General features: G+C 38.2%; 1 protein-coding gene across 12 annotated transcripts in view; it reads left to right on the top strand.

The window, feature by feature from the left end:
* Positions 1-20,088, top strand: part of Kdm4c (lysine demethylase 4C) — a 387,556-nt gene that overhangs the window by 360,867 nt on the left and 6,601 nt on the right. For 11 of the 12 annotated variants that reach the window (XR_007349008.1, XM_048806786.1, XM_048806788.1 and 8 more), the window contains one exon: positions 17,720-17,839. Coding sequence is in view for 10 of the 12 variants with exons in the window: in XM_048806786.1 (XP_048662743.1) it covers positions 17,720-17,839 (120 nt within the window). In the remaining 2 variants the exon portion in view is untranslated. Of the gene's footprint in view, positions 1-17,719; positions 17,840-20,088 lie in introns of those variants that run through there. The other variant, XR_007349009.1, reaches the window with a different exon arrangement.

The following is a 20,088-nucleotide window of genomic DNA, read 5'->3' as shown; positions in this document are numbered from 1 at the left end:
CTTTCTTCTTTATGGCTGAGTAAAACTCCATTGTATATATGCCACATTTTCTTTATCCTTTCATCTGTTGATAGGCACGTGGGCTGGTTCCATAACTTGCCTATTGTGTGTTGTGCTGCTATAAGCATTGCTATGCGTGTATTACTACAGCACACTAAGTTTCATTCTTTTGGGTAAATACCAAGAATTGGAATGAGAGCTAGATCATATTCTGTTGCTAACCTTGAGGAATTTCCATAAATACTTTCCAAAGTGGTTGTACTAATATGCAGTCCAACCAACAATGTGTGAATTCCACCTTTTTCTCCACATCCTCACTAGCAATTATTATTATTTGTATACTTGATGATTGCCATTCAAACTGGAATGAGATGAAATCTCAGTGTAGTTTTGATTTTCATTTCCCTGATTGCTAAGGATGTTGAATATTTTTTCATCTATTTGTTGACTATTTGTACTTCTTTTTCTGTGAAATGCCTGTTTGCTTCATTTTCCCATGTATCAATTGGATTATATATATATATTTTTTGTATTTCTTTATGCATTCTGAAGTTAATCCTGTGTTAGAAGAGTAACTGGCAAAGATTTTCTCCCGTTCTGTAGGCTCTCTCATCATACTCTTAATTGTTTCCTTTGCTGTGCAGAACCTTTTTAATTTGATGCCATCCCACTTATTTAAGAAGTAGCTTCCTATGCCAATATGTTGGAGTGTTGACCCTGTTTTCTTCTAACAGTTGTAATTTGTAGTGCTTTTGGTCTAATTTGTAGGTCTTAGATCCGCTTTGCTGATTTTTGTGCAGGGTAAGAGATAGGAATCTAGTTTCAGTGTTCAACATACAGATATCCAGTTTTCCCAGCACAATTTGTTAATAAGGCTATCTTTTCTCCAATGTATGTTTTTGGCACTTTTGTCAAGGAAAGAATGATTTTATCTATGTGGTCTTGTCATTGTGTCTTCCATTCCATTGGTCTTCATGTTTGTTTTTATGACAATACCATGCTATTTTTGTTACTGTAGCTCTGTAGTATAATTTGAGATCAGGTATTTTGATGTCTTCAGCCTTACTCTTCTTGTTTAGCTATTTGACTATTCTGGGTCTTTTATTCTTCCCTCTGAATTTTAGGACTATTTTTCTATTTCTTGTGAGAATGTTATTGATAGTCTGATGGGGATTTCATTGAATCTATAGATTGCTTTTGGTAATATGGCCATTTTGACAATATTAGTTCGCCTATCCAGGAAAACAGTGTCTTTCTATCTTTGAAGGTCTTCAGTTTCCTCCTATAGCATTCTATAATTTTCAGTGTAGAGGCCTTTTACCTCCTTGGTTAGGTTTATTCCCAATTTTGTTCTTGTTGTTGTTGGTTTAGTGTTTGTTTGTTTTGTTCTTGAAGCTTTTATGTATAGAATCATTTTCCTGATTTATTTCTCAAGATTCATTATTAGAGTATAGGGATAATATTGATTTTTGTATGTTGGTTTTATATCTTGCTACATTGCTGAATTAATTTGTTTATCAACTCTAGAAGTCTTTTGGTAAAATTATTTGTGTCTTCAAAGTATAGGATCATGTCACCAGCAGACAGAGATAGTTTGACTTCTTCTTTTCCTATTTATATCCCTTTAATGTTTTTCTCTTGCCCGATTCTCTGGTTAGAGTTTTAAGAACTGTATTCAATTGGAGTGATGATTCCCTCATTCTCCCATGTCACTGGGATTACAGAAATATGCATCCTTGTCTTGTATCTGATTTTAGAGAAAATGCTTTCAATGTTTCTCTGTTCAGTATAATGTTGTCTTTGGGTTGTCACTTTGCCTTTATGATGTTGAGGTAAGTTCCTTTTATCCCTACTTTATCCAGTGTTTTTAAGGTGAACTAGATTTTATTGAAAGCTTTTTCTGCATCTATTGAGATGATCCTATAATTTTTGTTCTTAACATTATTTATATGATGAATAAAATTTATTTATTTGCATATGGTAGATTATATTTGGATCCTGATATGAAACCAACTTGATTTTGTTGTACAATCTTCTTAATAACATTTTTAACACAAATTGCTAATTTTTAAAAATATTTATTTTTTTCGTTGTACGCAATACCTTTATTTTGTTTATTTATTTTTATGTGTTGCTGAGGATCTAACTCAGGGCCTCGCAAGTGCTAGGCGCATGCTCTACCACTGAGCCACAACCTCAGCCCCACAAATTGCTAATATTTTATTAAGAATTTTTGCATCTGTGTTCATAAAGGTTATTGGTTTGTAGTTTTCTTTGGTGTGTTTGTATCAGGGTTGTACTGGTTTCATGGAATGAGTTTTTGAGGGTTCCATCCTTATTTCTAAGTAATTTGAGAATAATTGGTGTTATTTCTTCTTTAAAGGTCTGGTAGAACTTAGTTGAGAATGCATCTGCTCCTGGGCTTTTCTTTTTGGGGGAAGAAACCTAACTAAGTTTCTTAGTTAAATTACTTAAATCTCATTGGTTGATGTTGGTCTATTTAGGTTTTCCATATCTTCCTGTTCAATTTGGGTAGGTTATATGTGTGCATAAATTTGTCAGTAACTTCTAGATTTTCCAATTTATTGGAATATAAGTGTTCAAAATAGTTCCTAATGATCCTCTGGATTTCAGCAATGTCTGTGATGATATCTTCTTTTTTACCTCTAATTTTATTGATTTATGTTTTCTATCTCTTTCTTTTGGTTAATTTGATAAAATATTCATCAGTCTCTTGTCTCAGAATAAACCAACTCTTTGTTGCATTGATCCTCTGTATTGTTTTTTTTTTTTTTTAATTTTTTATTGTGGGTTGTTCAAAACGTTACAAATTTCTTGGCATATCATATTTGACACTTTGTATTGTTTTAAGTAGACTTTTCTTGCCCAATCATCTTCCTTCCTTCCTTTCTTTCTTTCTTTCTTTTTTTTTTGTACTAGGGAGGGATTGAACCAAGGGGCATTTTATTGCTGAACTACGTCCCCAGTTCCTTTTTCTTTCTTTCTTTTTTTAATTTTAATTTTAAAACAGGGTCTCATTAAGTTGATGCAACTAGCCTCAAACTTGGAAATCTCCTGCCTTGTTTTCCCAAGTCATTGGAATTACAGTTGGGTGCCACCATGCCCAGCTGATAAATTACTTTCTTACAAATCTTTTTGTTTATCTTCATTCCTTCCCAGCTTTTCTTTTTAATCCCTTACTTGAAATCCTCTCCAGGTGTTATTCATTTGCTCAAAATCTTGCACTGTGTGCTGTGAAATACAGAATTATATTATAGTCAGTTCTTGGTGAATTATTACTCTTCAAGACACTTCATTGTTAATTCTTTTTTTTTTTTTTTTTAATGACCTAGGGGAACTCTCAAGTCTTTCCCCATCCTGACAGATGAGTAATGCATAGTCGTCTTGACTATAAGTATTGAAATATGGCCTAGCCCCACTGTTCACTCACTTGGACACACATTCCAAGTAACACTGATATGGTCAGGGTGAGGAGGGGTATATATTGGGTAAGTTTGGGTTAGCTGGGAACTGGAAGTTGGCTGTTTATTTGGGCACATACTCCCATACTACCAGATGTGACATGTCATTTGTATATTATAATATCATTTGGAAACTAGTGGAGCTAAGCTATTCTTAGGTCTCAGTCCAGGAGTAATTAATCCTTGACATATTGTAACACACTGTGATGTTTTGTTGCAGTTGTTTATTTTACCACAAAAGCTTTGTAAAAGCTTTTTCCACAGCAGTAGGCTGAGACCTATACACATTTTTCATGCCTTTTGCTTCACCTGTTCGTGCATCATCCAATGGAGTAAGTTCAAACAGACCTTCCATGGGTCCCTGGAGAGCAAGGTGGTACTGTATTAACAGATCTCCTTGGGGTGTTGATCCAGAAGGACGCTCCCTTTCTTTTACCAGAGAGGAAACTGACATTATAAAGAGCTAAAGGAGTGTAGCCAGAGAGTGATAGCCATTAGATTAACAAGGGAAGTGGTAACTGTCTCTGTGTCTGATGTTTCTTACCCTTCTTTTGCATACTCTGTTCCCAATGCTTGGTGAAGTTGAACCCTATGCTAGGACTTGAGAAATTTAGCAGCCGTAGTCCCATCCCTGGCCATACTTTCTGTGAGGCTTGCACAGGCCAAGGAATGAGAAAATCTCAGACAAGGCATCTCAGCTAGAACTCCTGAGTCACTGTGGCTCAGTTCAAGGTTGTTGCATAGGTAAGACAGTCCTCACACTACTTCCTTCCCTCCTCCCAACCTTCCTCTCTGCCTTCTGCATTCCCACCCACTACAGGAAATCTCCCAGGTCATACTCCCAGCCAAGTGGTTTTCAGATCCATTATGGAACACTGCAAGTGACAAGCAGCTCACTGTCAACTTTTGCTGTGATTATTAGGGAACACTGGCTTTTTTATGTGGAATCTAAAGGCTTCCTCTTTAGAACACCGAAACGCCAGTCTTGTTTCCTGTTCTCTAGAGCAAAACTGAATAAACCTATTCTTCCTTCCACTTTCAGTCTTTACATATTTGTAGAGAGGTTTCATGTCCCTCCAAAGTCTTCTGAAATCCAAATAAAATAGTCTTCATTTCTCAGCCCTGAGGAATAAATCATTTAATGAACACAAATTATTTCAGAGTGCTCTTCCTCCAGTATACTCTCAGGGCCAAATTTTCTTGGGCAATGTCCCACACAAAATGTTGCTCTCAAGTGTGAAAACACAGCACTCCAATGCCATCTGGCTGTGCAAGCACGACAGTTCCTTGTTTCTTTGATCTGGACATTGAACACTTACCAATGCAGCTAGGAAGAAGGTTAAATGAATTATTTATGGAGCTATTAAAATCATGTTTTCAAAGGGTATGTAATGACACAATGTAATAAATGGAAACATCGGGCTCAAAATTATATATACAGTATCATCTCAATTATGTGTAAAAATATAAATATGCAAAGGAAAAATCCTTTGAGGAAATACATCAAAATGTTACTGATTATTTCTAGAAAGCATAATCATGGGTGATTATGATTTTCAACTTTTTCACCTTCTTATAGTTTCCATATGAGCATGTTTTATTTTTACAATCAGGGGAAAAGATTTCTTTTTTTTTCCCCCCAAAAGATTCAAACTCTTTTGAGAACTCCTTGCATCCTTAACATTTTCTCCCAATTTTTCTTATCTGGATACTTTCAGTTTGCTTTGTCAAATTTTCATTTTAGATCTTTCATCTCTTGAGGCATTTTGAAACTCTGATATATAATAGCCATATGATATGCTAGTAATCTGTTAAGTGCTTCTCCTATACATTGCAGTTCTCTAAGTGGGTATCTTATACTTTATTTATTTTTAAAAATTTATTGCCTACATTTTGCTCCAATGGGTTGAAGTAAAAAAAAAGTGCACTATTTTTTTCCTCACCATTTATCCCACTATTCCTACAACACAAAAAAATGCTCAGATAATTTGGTGCAGCAATCCTGAACTGAGCCACAGTGACTCAGGTCTTCTAGAAGTTATCTACCTGTTAGCCTAGTAATTGTCTATTATTAGCCATGGACCTGAGGCAAGTCACTGTTCCTTTTTGCCTGTTCCAGGGATATTGGCAAATGCCCACCTTCTCTACTCGGCAGTCTTAGGTTTCAAATGGAGCATCATCTAGTAATCCTGTGTACTGTTTCAATTCAGTTTTAGCGTATCTCCTCTCATAATCTGGGTTCTTGGCTTCTCAGTCTTCCCTATTTTTAATCCCACAGGTCATGTTGTCCTGAGAGTCATCCCCTTTTGTCATCTACCAGGTGTTCCCTGTGGATGAGATTAAATACAGTCATAGCTCACTCAGCATACACCAGCAGCCAAGCAATGTGCCTTGCTTTTCTGGTCTACTTTCCTCTCCTTTTAAATTATATCAGCCCTTCATGGTTGTGTTGGCTTCTCCATTTTATTGATGAGGATACTAGGACTTCAAGAGGTCAAGTAGTCTGTGCATGGTAACAGGTCCTCACTGATTCTAGGTGGCCTGACTCTAGAATGGTAAGTGATGGTCCTAGGTGAGTCAGGCCACGTGCTCCTAAAATTATGGAAAAGAGAGCCTCCCCTCCCCTCAGTGCTTATCCTTATGTTTCCATTCATCATTCTTTTTTTAGCTTTTGGAACTGACATTTATTTTAAGAAACCACTATAGAGAAATGTCACCTCAAGCCTGTCTTTCTCCGTTTCACAACATAAATTTTTATCGACACAATAAAATATTTTATTCCCCTTATGCGTTTTAGCCCCTGCCATCAACTGTAAAAAAGGGGTGACATCTATCCTGTATAGGTGGAAATATTTTTCCCTTACATTGCTAGAGAAGTTTTGGTTCTGAGGTGCTTTTGAAATAGTATCTGTAGTAAAAATACCAGGAGAATACAAGGCCCCCTGGGATGACACTTTAGGACTGGTTTTGGGTCTCCTGTCCAAGGTAGGAAGAGCCACATGTAAGGGCAGCAGACCTGCTGTACAGTTTTGCTCTATTGAGCAACCATGTGACCCTGGGAAAGAGATTTAATTCCAATTTCCTTCAGTCAAAGTGAGATTAATACATAACTATTACTAATACACTAGTATATTAGTACAAGTACCAATATTAGATATAAATGGTAGACTTATTGTTGAGATTTTTAAAATAGAGTGTATAAGCAGTGGTACCCAGTATGTAATGAATATGCAGGTATTATTTGTGGCTCTGACAGTGGTGATTATTTGTGGTGGACACCAGTAATTTTTGGCCAAAGGGTTCTTCCCCCCCGCCAAGTTTTAATAATAGCATTATTAATAAAAGAAAATAATTATTTGAAACAAAGGAAAAACAATATATACATCCAAGGGGTTTTCATGTAATCAGAAAAAAAGTAATACAAATTTAATCTAATTAATATCTTAACAACACAGAAGCTAGCAACATTATTGGATTCTTTTTAAAATTAAATTATTTATTCTAATTAGCTATATATGACAGCAGAATGCACTTTGATTCATTGTACACAAATGGAGCACAACTTTTTCATTTCTTTTCTTGTACATGATGTAGTGTTGCACCATATGTGCAATCACATATATACCTAGGGTAATGATGTCCATCTCATTCCACCATCGTTCCTGCCCCCATGCACGCTTCCTCCCCCACCTTTGCCCAATCAAAGTTCCTCCATTCTTCCCCCCCCCCACACACACACACATTATGGATCAGAATTCACTTACCAGAGAGAACATTCGGCCTTTGGTTTTTTGGGATTGGCTTACTTCTCATCGCATAATATTCTCCAAAGGCCAGAGGGTTCTTTAAGGATGAGATTTCCAACAACACTTTTCAAGTCTATATCTTCTCTACCTTTCTAAATGGGAGAGGTTAGTAAAGGGGGAATCTAAGAGGAAGTACCAGACAACTCTAAACATGTAAATTCTTAATAGTTAGACACTTAATAGTTCATATATCTGGCACTTGGGGAATTTCCTACTGGGGCTCTTGGTGTGATGGGGCCTCAGCCCTGGGATTATTGGTGGGATCATTCTAGAACATTTTTGAGAGGCTGAAGAAGGGATCATGGCTAATTTCTATCCTTTTTCATGGCATCAGCATCATCAGTGGGGTAACCTGGTCAACTATGAGAACCAAATCAAGGTGATGAGGCCAGAACCTCAGGCACCGATTCCCCACAGTGCTGTGGGGACTGATAATTGGTTTCACCTGTGACATCTGCCTTTAAGGTATCCATATTTACTCTCACCACAACTTTTCCTGAATAGGGAGGGTGGGTTTATGTGGAATGTCAGACATAAAGAATTTTGGTAAATCATGAGAAGAATGTTTTTAACACAGATGATGTCATCAAAGGTTGAGTTGTGGACACTGGGAGTTCCAGCTTCCCTGTCTATTACCTGTAACCACACACAGCACCTTGTTTGTATTGCAGATACTCATGTGTATATCTGAGTCCCAGCTGGATCTGAATCCTTTAGGAGAGAAAAGACTCTGAAAGGGCTGGGTGTCTGTGCTTTCCCATTGCTGAGTTCAGCGCCAAGCCCAGAGAACACATTTGCTTTTTGCCAGAGGAGGGAGGAGGTCTTTTTCCCAGCAAGTCATTCAGTTCCCTTCATACACTTCAGTTCTAAAAATCCAGAAAATGTCTTGCCAGCACTTCAGAGTGGCTGCCCTTCAGCCCACACACACCCTGATGTTTGTCCCACGCCCTTTCCCCCGCAAAGGCCCCAGACCCTTTGCAGATTGGTACCCCAGTGTACTCCTGTTTTTACTTTTTGGCTTCCTTCCCTTCTGCTTCCTCACTTCAAAGCAATCAGAAAGTAATTCCCAGAAGAAACTGCCTAACTTTGAACTTTTTATGCCTTTTAAAGCTTTTACATGCCAGAATCTCACCTATTTCTAATATTGTAAAGATTGTACTTTTTAAAATAAATACACCTTCTGAGACTTAATGCTGTAATAATTTTCAGAGTAATAAAATGACCTCCATCTCTCTGGGTCCTTTGTATCCATTCCTGGTTTCTGACTGAAGGTAGAGTGTGCTTCAGCCAACCAATTGACCTTCAGGAATTCACCAAATAAGTGTTAGTACTGTTCTCTTTGAGAAGATGACACCCTTTAGGAAATGAATATGATCACGTATTGGAGCATTGCCTGGTGGTAAATAATTTGGCTGCTTAAGGGAACAAGGAGGGTATCACTTTAACTGAACACCCAAACAGTATCTTGGGATACTTTTTCTCTTTTTTAAAAAAAAAAGGAAAACTGGACATCAGATTTAGTGTTTCCCCAGAATGACTTGAATTTGTTAACCCTAAGCCTGAAGCATATGTAGATACAGATAGTTCTGGATCAGAGAATTCCAGATTTTCTTTTAAGCATGTTAGAAGGCTTTCATGGTAAAGAAGATACAGTCAGAGGAAAGAGCATAAAACTGATCCTTTTTAAGTACATGGAACGTATAGTCTATGCTGTGAAATAATGTGCACTCTGGAATAACCTCCAAGAACAGTGATTCTTAGACTAACTGAGCCTCAGGTTGCCTGGGAGGGCATTCAGCTTGGAACCACCTCAGACTAATCAAATGAGGAGTTTCTGTGGTGGTTAAGATTAGATTTACTGCACTAGAGAAATGAGTCTGATGTTGAATTTTTCAAAGCAGATGAAATTAGCTTTATAAATAGTTTATGTGCCTTTTTACAAGTAATTTCTATTATAAGAGTCTATTTTCTAAGAATGTAGTTAGTAATTTTGACAAATTTATGGAAAAAAATACACAATAGCATCATACTTGATAGGACAAAATTGTCATGATCTAAATATCTAACACTAGAAGAGTGGCTAAATTAATTGTGGTATATCCATAATGTTGCATATATTCAGAAAGTAAAATGGAGTTTTAAAAGGATAATAACTAATAAAAGGCTCATGATGCAGTCATAGATGACAATAGCAAGGTATAAAATTGTAAGTGTACATAAGGGAAAAATTGTATGATTCCACTTACATGAAATTCTTTTTTCCCCATTTTTTAGTTATTATTTTTTAAATAAATGACAATGGAATGCATTACAATTCATATTACACATATGGAGCACAATTTTTCATACCTCTGGTTGTATATAAAGTATATTCACACCCAATTTATGTCTTCATACATGTACTTTGGATAATGATGTCCATCACATTCCACCATCATTGCCAACACCCTGTCCCCTCCCTTCTCCTTCCACCCCTCTCCCCTATCTAGAGTTCATCTATTTCTCCCATGCTCACCCTCCCTAGCTCACTATGAATCAGTCACCTTATATCAGAGAAAACATTCAGCATTTTTTTTGGGGGGGGGGGGGATTGGCTAACTTCACATTGCATTATCTTCTCTAATGCCATCCATTTACCTGCAAATGCCATGATTTTATTCTCTTTTATTGCTGAGTAATATTCGTTTATGTATATATGCGACATTTTTTTAATCCATTCATTTACTAAAGGGCATCTAGTTTGGTTCCACAGTTTAGCTATTGTGAATTGTGCTACTTTAAACATTAATATGTGGCTGTGTCCCTGTAGTATGCTGTTTTTAAGTCCTTTGGGTATAGACTGAGGAGAGGGATAGCTGGATCAAATGGTGGTTCCATTCCCAGTTTTCCAAAAAATCTCCATACTGCTTGCTATCATATTGACTGCACCAATTTGGAATCCCACCAGCAATGTGTATCTTTTTCCCCACATCCTCACCAACACTTATTGTTATTTGTCTTTATAACAGCTGCCATTCTGACAGGAGTGAGATGAAATCTTAGAGTAGTTTTGATTTGCATTTCTCTAATTGCTAGAGATGATGAACATTTTAATTATCTTATATTAGACAAAGGTGCCCAAAACATACATTGGAGAAAAGATAGCCTCCTCAACAAATGGTGCTGGAAACCCATATGCAACAAAATGAAATTAAACCCTATCTCTCACCATGCACAAAACTCAAAGTGGAACAAGGACCTAGGAATTAAACCAGAGATTCTGTGTCTAATAGAAGAAAAAGTAGGCCCTAATCTTCATCATGTGGGATGGGGTCCCAACTTCTTTAATAAGACTCCTATAGCACAAGAATTGAAAACAAGAATCAATAAATGGAATGGATTCAAACTAAAAAGTTTCTTCTCAGCAAAACAATCTGTGAGGTGAATGGAGAGTCTACATCTTGGGAGCACATCTTTACCCCTCACATATCAGATAGAGCACTAATCTCTAGGATACATAAAGAACTCAAAAAGCTAAACACACACACACAAAAAAACAAACAAACAAATAACCCTATCAATAAATGGGCCAAGGACCTGAACAGACACTTCTCAGAAGATGATAGTCAATCAACAAATATATGTAAAATGAAATTCTTAAAATAATCAAGTTCCTAGAGACAGAAAGTGGATGGAGGCTACCAGGGACTGGAGGGAGGGGGAATGGAGAGTTGTTTAATAGCTACAGAGTTTCAATTTAGGAAAATGTAAAAGTTCTCCAGGTGGAGCAATGGTGACGGTTTCAGTACATTATGAAGGTACTTAGGACCCTTGGAGTGTACAATTAAATTTGGTTAAAATGATAAATTTTGTTATATATATTTTACCTCAATAAAAAAGAAAAGACCCTCATGCCCAAATGCTATTGAATAAATGAAGGAACATGTATGAGCTGCAATCCTGAGCACTTGACAAAAGGCAGCAACCTGTCTGTTTCTTGAGAACTAGTTCAGTTTTTATGTGAAAGCTTATTGGAAAAATAAAGGTCCAATCTGCCGCAGTCTGGCTGGGCACAATCAGGAGCCACTTGTCAAAAGAAACTAACTTTATTTTTAGAACCACACACACCAAACAAAACAGCCTCTCAGGAAAAACCCTCAGAGCCTCAACTGCCACCACCGGCTTTCCACAAGCCTCTCTCTCCCACACAAGCTTCTCTCCACCTCCCACAATCCTCCTGCTCTTGAGGCCGATTGGCTGGGTCACGTGGGCGGAGCCAAAAAAGTCCCCCAATGAGCAGCTCCGTGGTCTGAAAGGGCAGGGAAACAGCCCAATGAGCATCACCGCAGAGGAGCCAATCAGCTAGATGTTGCTGGGGCCGCTGTGAGCCAATCATCAGCCGGCAGCTGGAAGTTTGCTGGCAGCTGGAAGTTTGCTGGCAGCTGGAAGTTTGCTGGGGCCCCTTCGGCTGTGGCTCTCAACACCAATCTATGGGGGGGAGGGGATAAACCATGTGTTAAGTGTACATATGTATAGGATTTCCTAGCTCTTAAAAGATGCATACAAACATAGAGGAAAAAAAAATCCAAATGATGACAGTGATCACTTCTAGGTGATAAAGATATGAGTCATTTTTGAAAAATTCTACAAGCTTCCCTAATGAATATAGAAAAGTGAAAAACACTTTTTTTCATACTAATCTCTGTATGAAGAGTACTTATGATTTATATTTAACAAACAGTCCAAAGTGGTATAGCTCCCTTTCCATTCCTAAGAGCCTTCCATTGTTCTAAAAGCTTCTGACTTTATGGTCTGGGATACATTCTGTGGGATCCTCAAAGTTGGTGCATCTTCACACTATGGTGCATGTTGAAAACTTGGAGATGATATAAGTCATCTAGGCCAAGCCTTGTGAACAGGTAGGCAAACCTATTGAAACCTTGTGAACTATTGGCAAACAACTGAAACTACCTCTGATTTAGGCTCTACAGGAATTTAGGGAAAGTATTTCTTTCAGTATGTTCACTTCCTTTACAGGGGATCATTTTACTCCTGGGCTTTTTGAATTAGAATTGGGTGGTGTGGAGGCCTCCAGTTTTGTATTCCACCATTAAGTAAAAGATTTCTTTTTCTCTTTGTGAGAGAAGAGGCCTGCTATCACCCAAACAGCAGTTATTTGCCTGTCAGGACTATTGACAAACAACTGAAACTGCTTCTGATTTAGGCTCTACAGGAATTTAGTGAAAGGTTATTGGGGAGTTTCAGGCTCTCCAAGAATGTATAACAAGGACGAGGAAACATAAAACCAAGGAAGGCCACTCAGCCAAGACTGTGGGCAGATCAGTAAGGATGGTGTCATCAAACTGGCCCTGAACTCTGCCACAGGCATCCCAATGCTTCTGCTACTGCTGCCTTCTGAGAGCCTTCTGCCCTCTACCTGTTTTTCTGTGTCTCTGATCACAGGTTCTAAATCCTAGGCTGGGCCTCTGTTGATATCTTTGCTGCCAGAGAAGCTAGGGAAGAGTATCTGGCATTGCTCAGCATCTGTCATAGCAGACCAGCTCTGCCTCCCTCTGAAAGAGACTCTAAGGGGAGAAGGGGCTTCAGATGCTGGGCAGACAAACACATGACAGGTAGCCACAACAATTATCGCATGGCTGTCAGTCAGTCTTGTTAATCCCTGCCAGAGTCCAGTAATGAGCTGTGATTATTTTTCAGTGTGCTAGCAGCTGCTGGCATCAGTTTGATCCAAGTCACTTAAGCATTTTCCCCAAGGGGGCCTGTCAGAGGTTCCAAACTAATATGCCCTTTAACTACCAGAGATTCATGTGCCATGTCTTCATCTGGTGCAACTGGGCTAATAGGTGGGACTGCCTGCCCTCTGGTTGATTTGTGTTAGAAACAGTGGTAGAGATGGGAGTGGGACAGGGTTAAGACAGGCAATAATCAAGGACAGCAGCTTCTGGGGTCCCTTTGAAAGGGCCCAGGAAGAGTTCCAAGAACATGGTGACTTCAGAATTCAAATGATCAAAACTGCCTTGGGCTCTTCTCTTTAGTAGAATCCCATTCTTTAACGTTGGTGAGAATGTGACATGACAAGAGAAAGCTCTCTTGCCTGGATTGATAGATCAGTTCTTTAAGTAATTGATCATAACCAAGAGTCCACTCATGACTAGGATTATTATTTCTGTCTTTAATTTTCACATCCATTTAGTACTGTAGCTACAGGCTTACTGGCAGTTCCAGATACTAATGTCCCTGTGAACAAGGCTCTGGTAGATTCTAGGTGAGTTCACACATCCCTGGAGGCAGCACAACAAGTGGTAAACAGCTGTTCATGTCAGGTGAAGGCAACTGCTTCAGCAGTTTGGACAGCAGCTGAGAAGGTATATCATTGTCAAGATTTTAATGCATATAATTTTCCAGCAAAGGTGTTTATTTGCTCTAATAACACACCAAGAATTGTATTAGGAAAGATCTCTTTAACATTCTATATTCTTTATATAACTGCTCCTAAATTCTAGAATACTTAAAAAAGAATCAATTGACTCCCAGAGAGCTTTGGGAGATGCTGGAATCTTTACTCTTTAATGTGTGTCCTCATTGCAGGATCACACTTTGGAAGCTGCACCCTAGTGCCTCGTTCCCAGTGCATAGCTAGAGAGGTGTGAGCCAGCTCTTTGAGAAGGCAGTTCCTTCAAGCTATTACTGTGAAGGGATTTATTTCACCTTTGGACCTTTCTAATTTTTTGAGATCTTCTACTTTTAAAAGAAACCTCTCCTTCTCCCCCACCCCCCAATGAAATCTTACCCAGAAACCCAGTTTCTAAATCAAATAAAGTTCTGCTTTGTGATCATGGGCTACAAAGCTATGGGCTCAGTGTGACAGGCCACCAAGAGGGAGCAACGTGCCCTCTGTCTGTCTCTAGAGTGGGCAGATGGGGATTATGGCCTCCTAGTATTGCACACATAGTAGGTGGTCAGAAAGTTGGTATTTATTTAGTGATGGTGACAATTTGGGGGACACCCAGCAGCTTCTGCTTATGAGGAATCAGGGAAACCTTAATATCAAAGCCTTTCAACTTCTTTTCATCATCCTACTTACTCCTAGTTTGATTCCTATTTAAATGCTTTATATCCTACGCAGTAATTGAGTGTTTCTGTCAAACTCAAAATGGGAGACAGCTGATGAACTGGTACTGTTTTTTTCCAGTGGAAGCTGGATATTACAGAAATAGGTTCTTTTGTGTCTTGCTATGAACTGCCTTACATCTTTTGGAAAGTAGTTTGGGAGCATATAATGAATTATACATACTAACTTTGTATATGTCCACTTCCAGCTAAATAACCTGGCAAAGTGTGAGAAGTAGCCATCATGGCTAAGAGCAATGCCTTCTGGTTGGGGGCGGTGAGTTGCAGAACAATTGATCTTGTTAGAGATGGTTAATTATTTTTTACTTATTATGAATACAGAAAAAGAATTCTGAAATCAAGGAAATGGAGAAAGCAAACTGAAATTCTCCCCTAGAGTTTGACATGAAGGTTTATGAATTTGATCTTTGTGGCTTATCGAGAGCAACGACAGATGGAAGCTGTGCTATACAGAGTTATTTGGGGTCAGGCACTTTCAGTGTCAAGCTAAGATTTGTTGGGAGTTAAAGGATTGACAATTAGTAAATAAGATATCAGATTGTATATATACTGTATTTAGTATTTGAAAACCCCTTTTAAAAATGAATTTCTTGTCATTAGTAAAGTTACATACATTTTTAATAAAGTTATTTTTATAATTAATTGCTCAAATATACTTTATACTTGTCTATCTAGTTCACATTTCTATTGCTTTACCTTAGTGACATGATACCTAAATTATGAGACTGGATTTATTTGGCATTATATTTTAAAGTTCAATAAACTTTCTGTTGAGGGTCACATGGATAAAATTAAAGATTTAAGTTTTAAAGAAACGTCCTAACTCTCACTTTAGAGCTTGTTTGTTTTAAGTAAATACATGGGGAGTATAGGCCCCTTGACATCCTTCTTTTGGGATTCAAAAATAAATAACACTTTTCATCCTGTTTGAGGAAGTTACACAAAAAGACGAAGGAGCCAAGATATGGGGATTGAAACTATCACCTTTAATATTAATAAAACAAAATACTGGGGAGTATGTCTCATGTTGTGGGCACATAGGTTTCCTAATCCTGGGCCTTGGAATTAGACTTACCTCATGACAGGTAGTACAGGAAACCGCAGGCTTTTCTGTTTTGAAGGAACAGAGCAGAGTACATGTTCCCTGACTGCAGAGTAGCTCCAAAAGAAGGAGGGGATAAACCAGAGATCACCAAACTGTCTTGGCTTTACAACATCCTTAATATCTCAAGAATATTTTTTACAATGCCTTTAGGTCAAAAGAAATACCAGACAGTTTTGTTAAGTCTGGTCCAACCAATTTAATAGTACTAGTAAGCTGGGAATCTCACAAGTATCACTGTGTTTCCCCTCTATTCCACATGGATAGTGTGAGTTGCTATGGTGCCCCCAGGATACCATGACACCTAGTTTGAGAAATACAGTCAACAATAAAAGTAAGTCACTTCTCATCCTCTTAATAGCAGTTCTGAGGAGCAAAGAAGAGCCTCCTGGAGCATTACCCTAGTGGAGTTCCTTCCGTGTACAAGAAAACTTCAGCAAGAGGGAAGATGTGCACTCAGCCTACCCACCCCACATAATTACCAAAGCATCTGGGTTTCATTGCAGAGTAATTCCAGAGCTGATGTGACCGCCTATCCTAGGAGATTGGACACATGCATTCTTTATGTATTTAGAAGCTGTGCCCCCATTGTTCTTAGTACCACATAACTCTTTCAAAAGGAAGTGTGAGATGAGGTGATAAACCCATGTGGGTATATGTAGAGTATGTTTCTACAGTCTATTCTTTCAATTCTGCACACCCTGAGGTCAAATATTATGAAGGCTGGGAATAGACTTATTTTCATTTTACTAAGTTAAATGCAAACTATCAGTTCTGTAGAGCCTCTGGGCACACCAGTTTGGTTGGTTGGTTTTGCCTGTAGCTCTCAAGGAAAGCATGGTCTGCAGTTAGGAAAATGAATAGCTGGGTCTTTTGTGTATAGTCCTGATCCAACAATAAAATGGCCACTCCTTTGTAAGGCAGAATTTCTATTAATAATAAAATGAAACACATGGTGGGGTTTCTAGTCATAAACAACCAAATATTTCCTCTGTGTGCCTCTCATTTAAACCTCAGATCATGCCCAGGCTGCATTTATAGCTTGATTGGTCAAGTGTATATTTCAATCAGTCAGATTGGCCTCATCAGTAAAATGCCAGTATTTGCAAATCATGAATAGCTAAATATGCAAAAAATTACAAAGTATTTAATTCCTTTGTGTTAAAAGTTTATTATGTCTTATTCAATACATACAATTTTGGAGGGTGGTGCTGGGGATCAAACCCAGGGTTTCACATGCTAGTTAAGCACTCTGCCATTGAACTACATCCCCAGTCCTTATACATGCAAATTTGAGAGTTTATAAACTGTGAAAATATTTTACCTCTATTCCCTCCCCTTAAAAAAGTACTCATCTGGGGAGTTTTCTCTGAATTGCCTTAGGAAGTAGCACCATAAACCTAAAGAACTGAAATGAGAAGTTTTTGGACTCTTGATTACAGTGCCACTATGATTTCCTGTGGGAAGGAGTGGATTGGTTACTTAATGGGAGAAGCCAAAGCTGGCAGAAGCATTCCTTTTTGGAAAGGAGCAGGGTTCTTAAGAGGCATTCTAGGCAGGACTTGACCTTCCTACTTCTGCAGCTGTGCTACAGGTACCCCTCTCGCCTTTCCCCTTCCACCTTGGCAAGTCAAACAGCTCTTAACCTCACCTGGGTGTCTTCAGCTCCTTCTCTCACATGCAATTTCACTTCTCAAAAGATCCTGACACCTCAAAGGAACATCCGTGGAGGCTCAGCTTCCTTGTCAGGAAAATGGGGATAATTAATAATCTGTCTACTTCAGAGAGTGATTATAATGATCAAATGCGATGTGTGCTAAAGCATTTTGTTAACTACAAAATGCTGTATATATGTCAGGTGTTTAAATCATTACTGGTCTATTTCTCAGCTAAAGCAGTTTCTGTGCATACTTTAGTTACCCCCTGAACAATTCTTTGTCAAATAGCAAATGTAAATGCTGCTGTTTTTTTCCTGCTTGGATTATGGTGGTTCCTTTGCAACTTTATGATGTAGGCTGAATCTTTAAGTACTCCTTTGGCTCATCTTTCTTCCTCTGAACACCCATGAAAGATCATAATCCATAAAACACAGAGGCAGTAACTCCTTTTAATTGCTAGGAGTTCAATCATTTGCTCAGTTCTAAATGGAGTCACTTAGGCACTCGCCTTGAAAAGTCTTGTCTCTGTTTATTCCTCAGAGCCGAGACTGCTTGAAGCTGGGTCCTCCTGCAGAGGGAGAAGTTGTCCAAGTCAAGTGGCCCGATGGCAAACTCTATGGGGCGAAATATCTTGGATCAAATGTTGCCTATATGTACCAGGTGGGTGCTGCCCTATCTGTGACACTGATGGACATGAGGTGTCTGAGGGAGAGAGCATTTGGAGTATGCTATGACTCACTAAGTCATATGAACTTGGGGTACCTCTTTATGAAGGAGACAAAGATTCGATATCTGCTGACCCAGGTTGAAGTTCTGGAGTTTGGTTACAAGGCTGGACACTGGGAAACTCCAACAACATGTGATGAATGGTTTGTTAGGGTTTGGTTTAGCCAAAATGATAAACAACTAAACAGGCTGTTTTCCGTGTCCCTGTTATATGAGGAGAGCCCAGTTGGCTGGTTCATCTCACCTTGAGCCAGGACATTGTTGGCTGTTCATCAGCTAGCTGCCCCTGAAATGATGACTTTTGCTGGAGACCCATAACCCTGTGAGCATATCACCTACACCTAAACCAGTGGTGTATTGGCTCAGATCAGCCCGTTAATGTCCAAAGGAGCTGATGGTGGTTGTGCACATAAAGGAGTGCGTGTTTAGGGAAAAGGGCACCTATCGAGTGGCTGTTCTGTTCTCTATTATAAACTCTGCATAGTATTAAAGAATATGCAGTTAAAAAATGAAATTATTTTGTTCCTGCCAAAAATAAGGATGAGTTAAGATCAAACAACATGTGTATTTCTGTTCCTTCAAAAAGGGACACATTTATTAGAACCAACACTTTGGAGTATCTTCAGTAACTCTGTGGCAAAAATCAACATTCCAAGTGAAGTGGTAGAGAGAAAATAGGGAGATTGAAGTAAAAGGAGAAAAAGCAAGAAGGTTCAGGCCTGCTAAGTTGAAAAACAGCTTAAGAATGATAAGACTGCTAGGTTCAGAAGAGAAATTGTTCAAAGACTGATAAAGGGGCAAGGGCTTAAATGGAAGATTACATTTTAAGACACAGCATCAGAAACTGGAGTGTAGTATAATTAAAGGTGTTCAAAGGAATTTGAAAAATTTAGGAGAGAATATTTTTCGTGGTCTAGAAAATCCCAAATGGAGTAGTGAGGGCAGGACTTACAACCTGCATCCTGTGTTATGTGTACAGGCTGTTTTTCCATTTGTATGTGTAGACCATCTCTCCCTTTGCATGTAGTACCGGTGACAGTGTTAAGTTGCAGATTCAGGTTATATATGATAAGGTAGGTGCTATAGCTTCTTTGCATCAATTGTTCAGAATTAACAAAAACTGTAACAAGGGCTGACAATATTGGAGATTCTTGGGAAAGAAGCGTTACTACATCATTCAAAAGAAAAAGAATTACATTTAATTAAACAATAAGTGCAAAAGTGAAACTTCTTCCATGTAGCAAATTACATGAAAAGTATCACATAATGAGGACATGTTGAAATTCAGGCTAATTAGTAATCAGTGTGTTAACTTCAGTTGAATTTATGATGGCCTGTCAACATAAAACTATGGGTATATTTATAGACTTAATGAAAAGTTAAGACTAATATTAAAATTGTCTCTCAAGCACAAGTAGTTTAAAGTTTCTCATTAAACCAAGTGGCCTTTTGAGATCGTTTTGTGTTCTGTGTCTAATTATTCAGCTTCACCATTGAATAAGCAGAGACATTTATAAAAATAGATATAACTCAAACACCTTGTTCACAGTGCTAAGTATCCTAAGTGTGTACATTTTTTATCCTCACAGTGGTTTTGTGAAGTAGATGTTATTGATTGTTTTACAAATGAGAGAAAAAAGATGCCATGAACAAATTTTTAAGTTATTTTTAATAAAAAGAATACAATTTTGATAGTGTGTTCAAGAGCTGTGTGTAAAGAGAAGGGTCAGAATTTACACTCAGCTTTCTCCTGCTAGAGTAAAAGACCCTCCCTGATTTTAGTACTGCAAGTCCTGCATTGCGAAACTTTAAAGTCCCAAGCAAACTAAGTGGCCGGTCCCCTTAGGCTAGCATTCCATACTCTTTCAGTTTTGTAATTGCCTTTTTCTCTTAGAATTTTCAAATGATCTATAATGAATGAAAGTACGCACTGGTTGTTCTAGTTCTGCTATCAAATAGTATAAATGAGACAACACCTTGGCCTAATTAAATATTAAAGAAACCTTTCTGCTAAGACAAATCCAGGAAGAAAACCCTTCCCACCTTTATTCAGGCTTATCGGAAATGACAACAAGAGTTGTCTTGTGACAGAGACCTAATTCCACCCTATTGTCCAGCTTAGTCAAATGTTAGCAGTTTGTGGATAATAAGAATTTTAATTAGAAAAGAGAAAAAAGTTTAAG

This window comes from Marmota marmota, unplaced genomic scaffold, assembly GCF_001458135.2.
Source record: "Marmota marmota marmota unplaced genomic scaffold, marMar, whole genome shotgun sequence".
Classification (NCBI taxonomy): Eukaryota; Metazoa; Chordata; class Mammalia; order Rodentia; family Sciuridae; genus Marmota; species Marmota marmota.
This window is presented reverse-complemented; position numbering and strand designations above follow the sequence as displayed.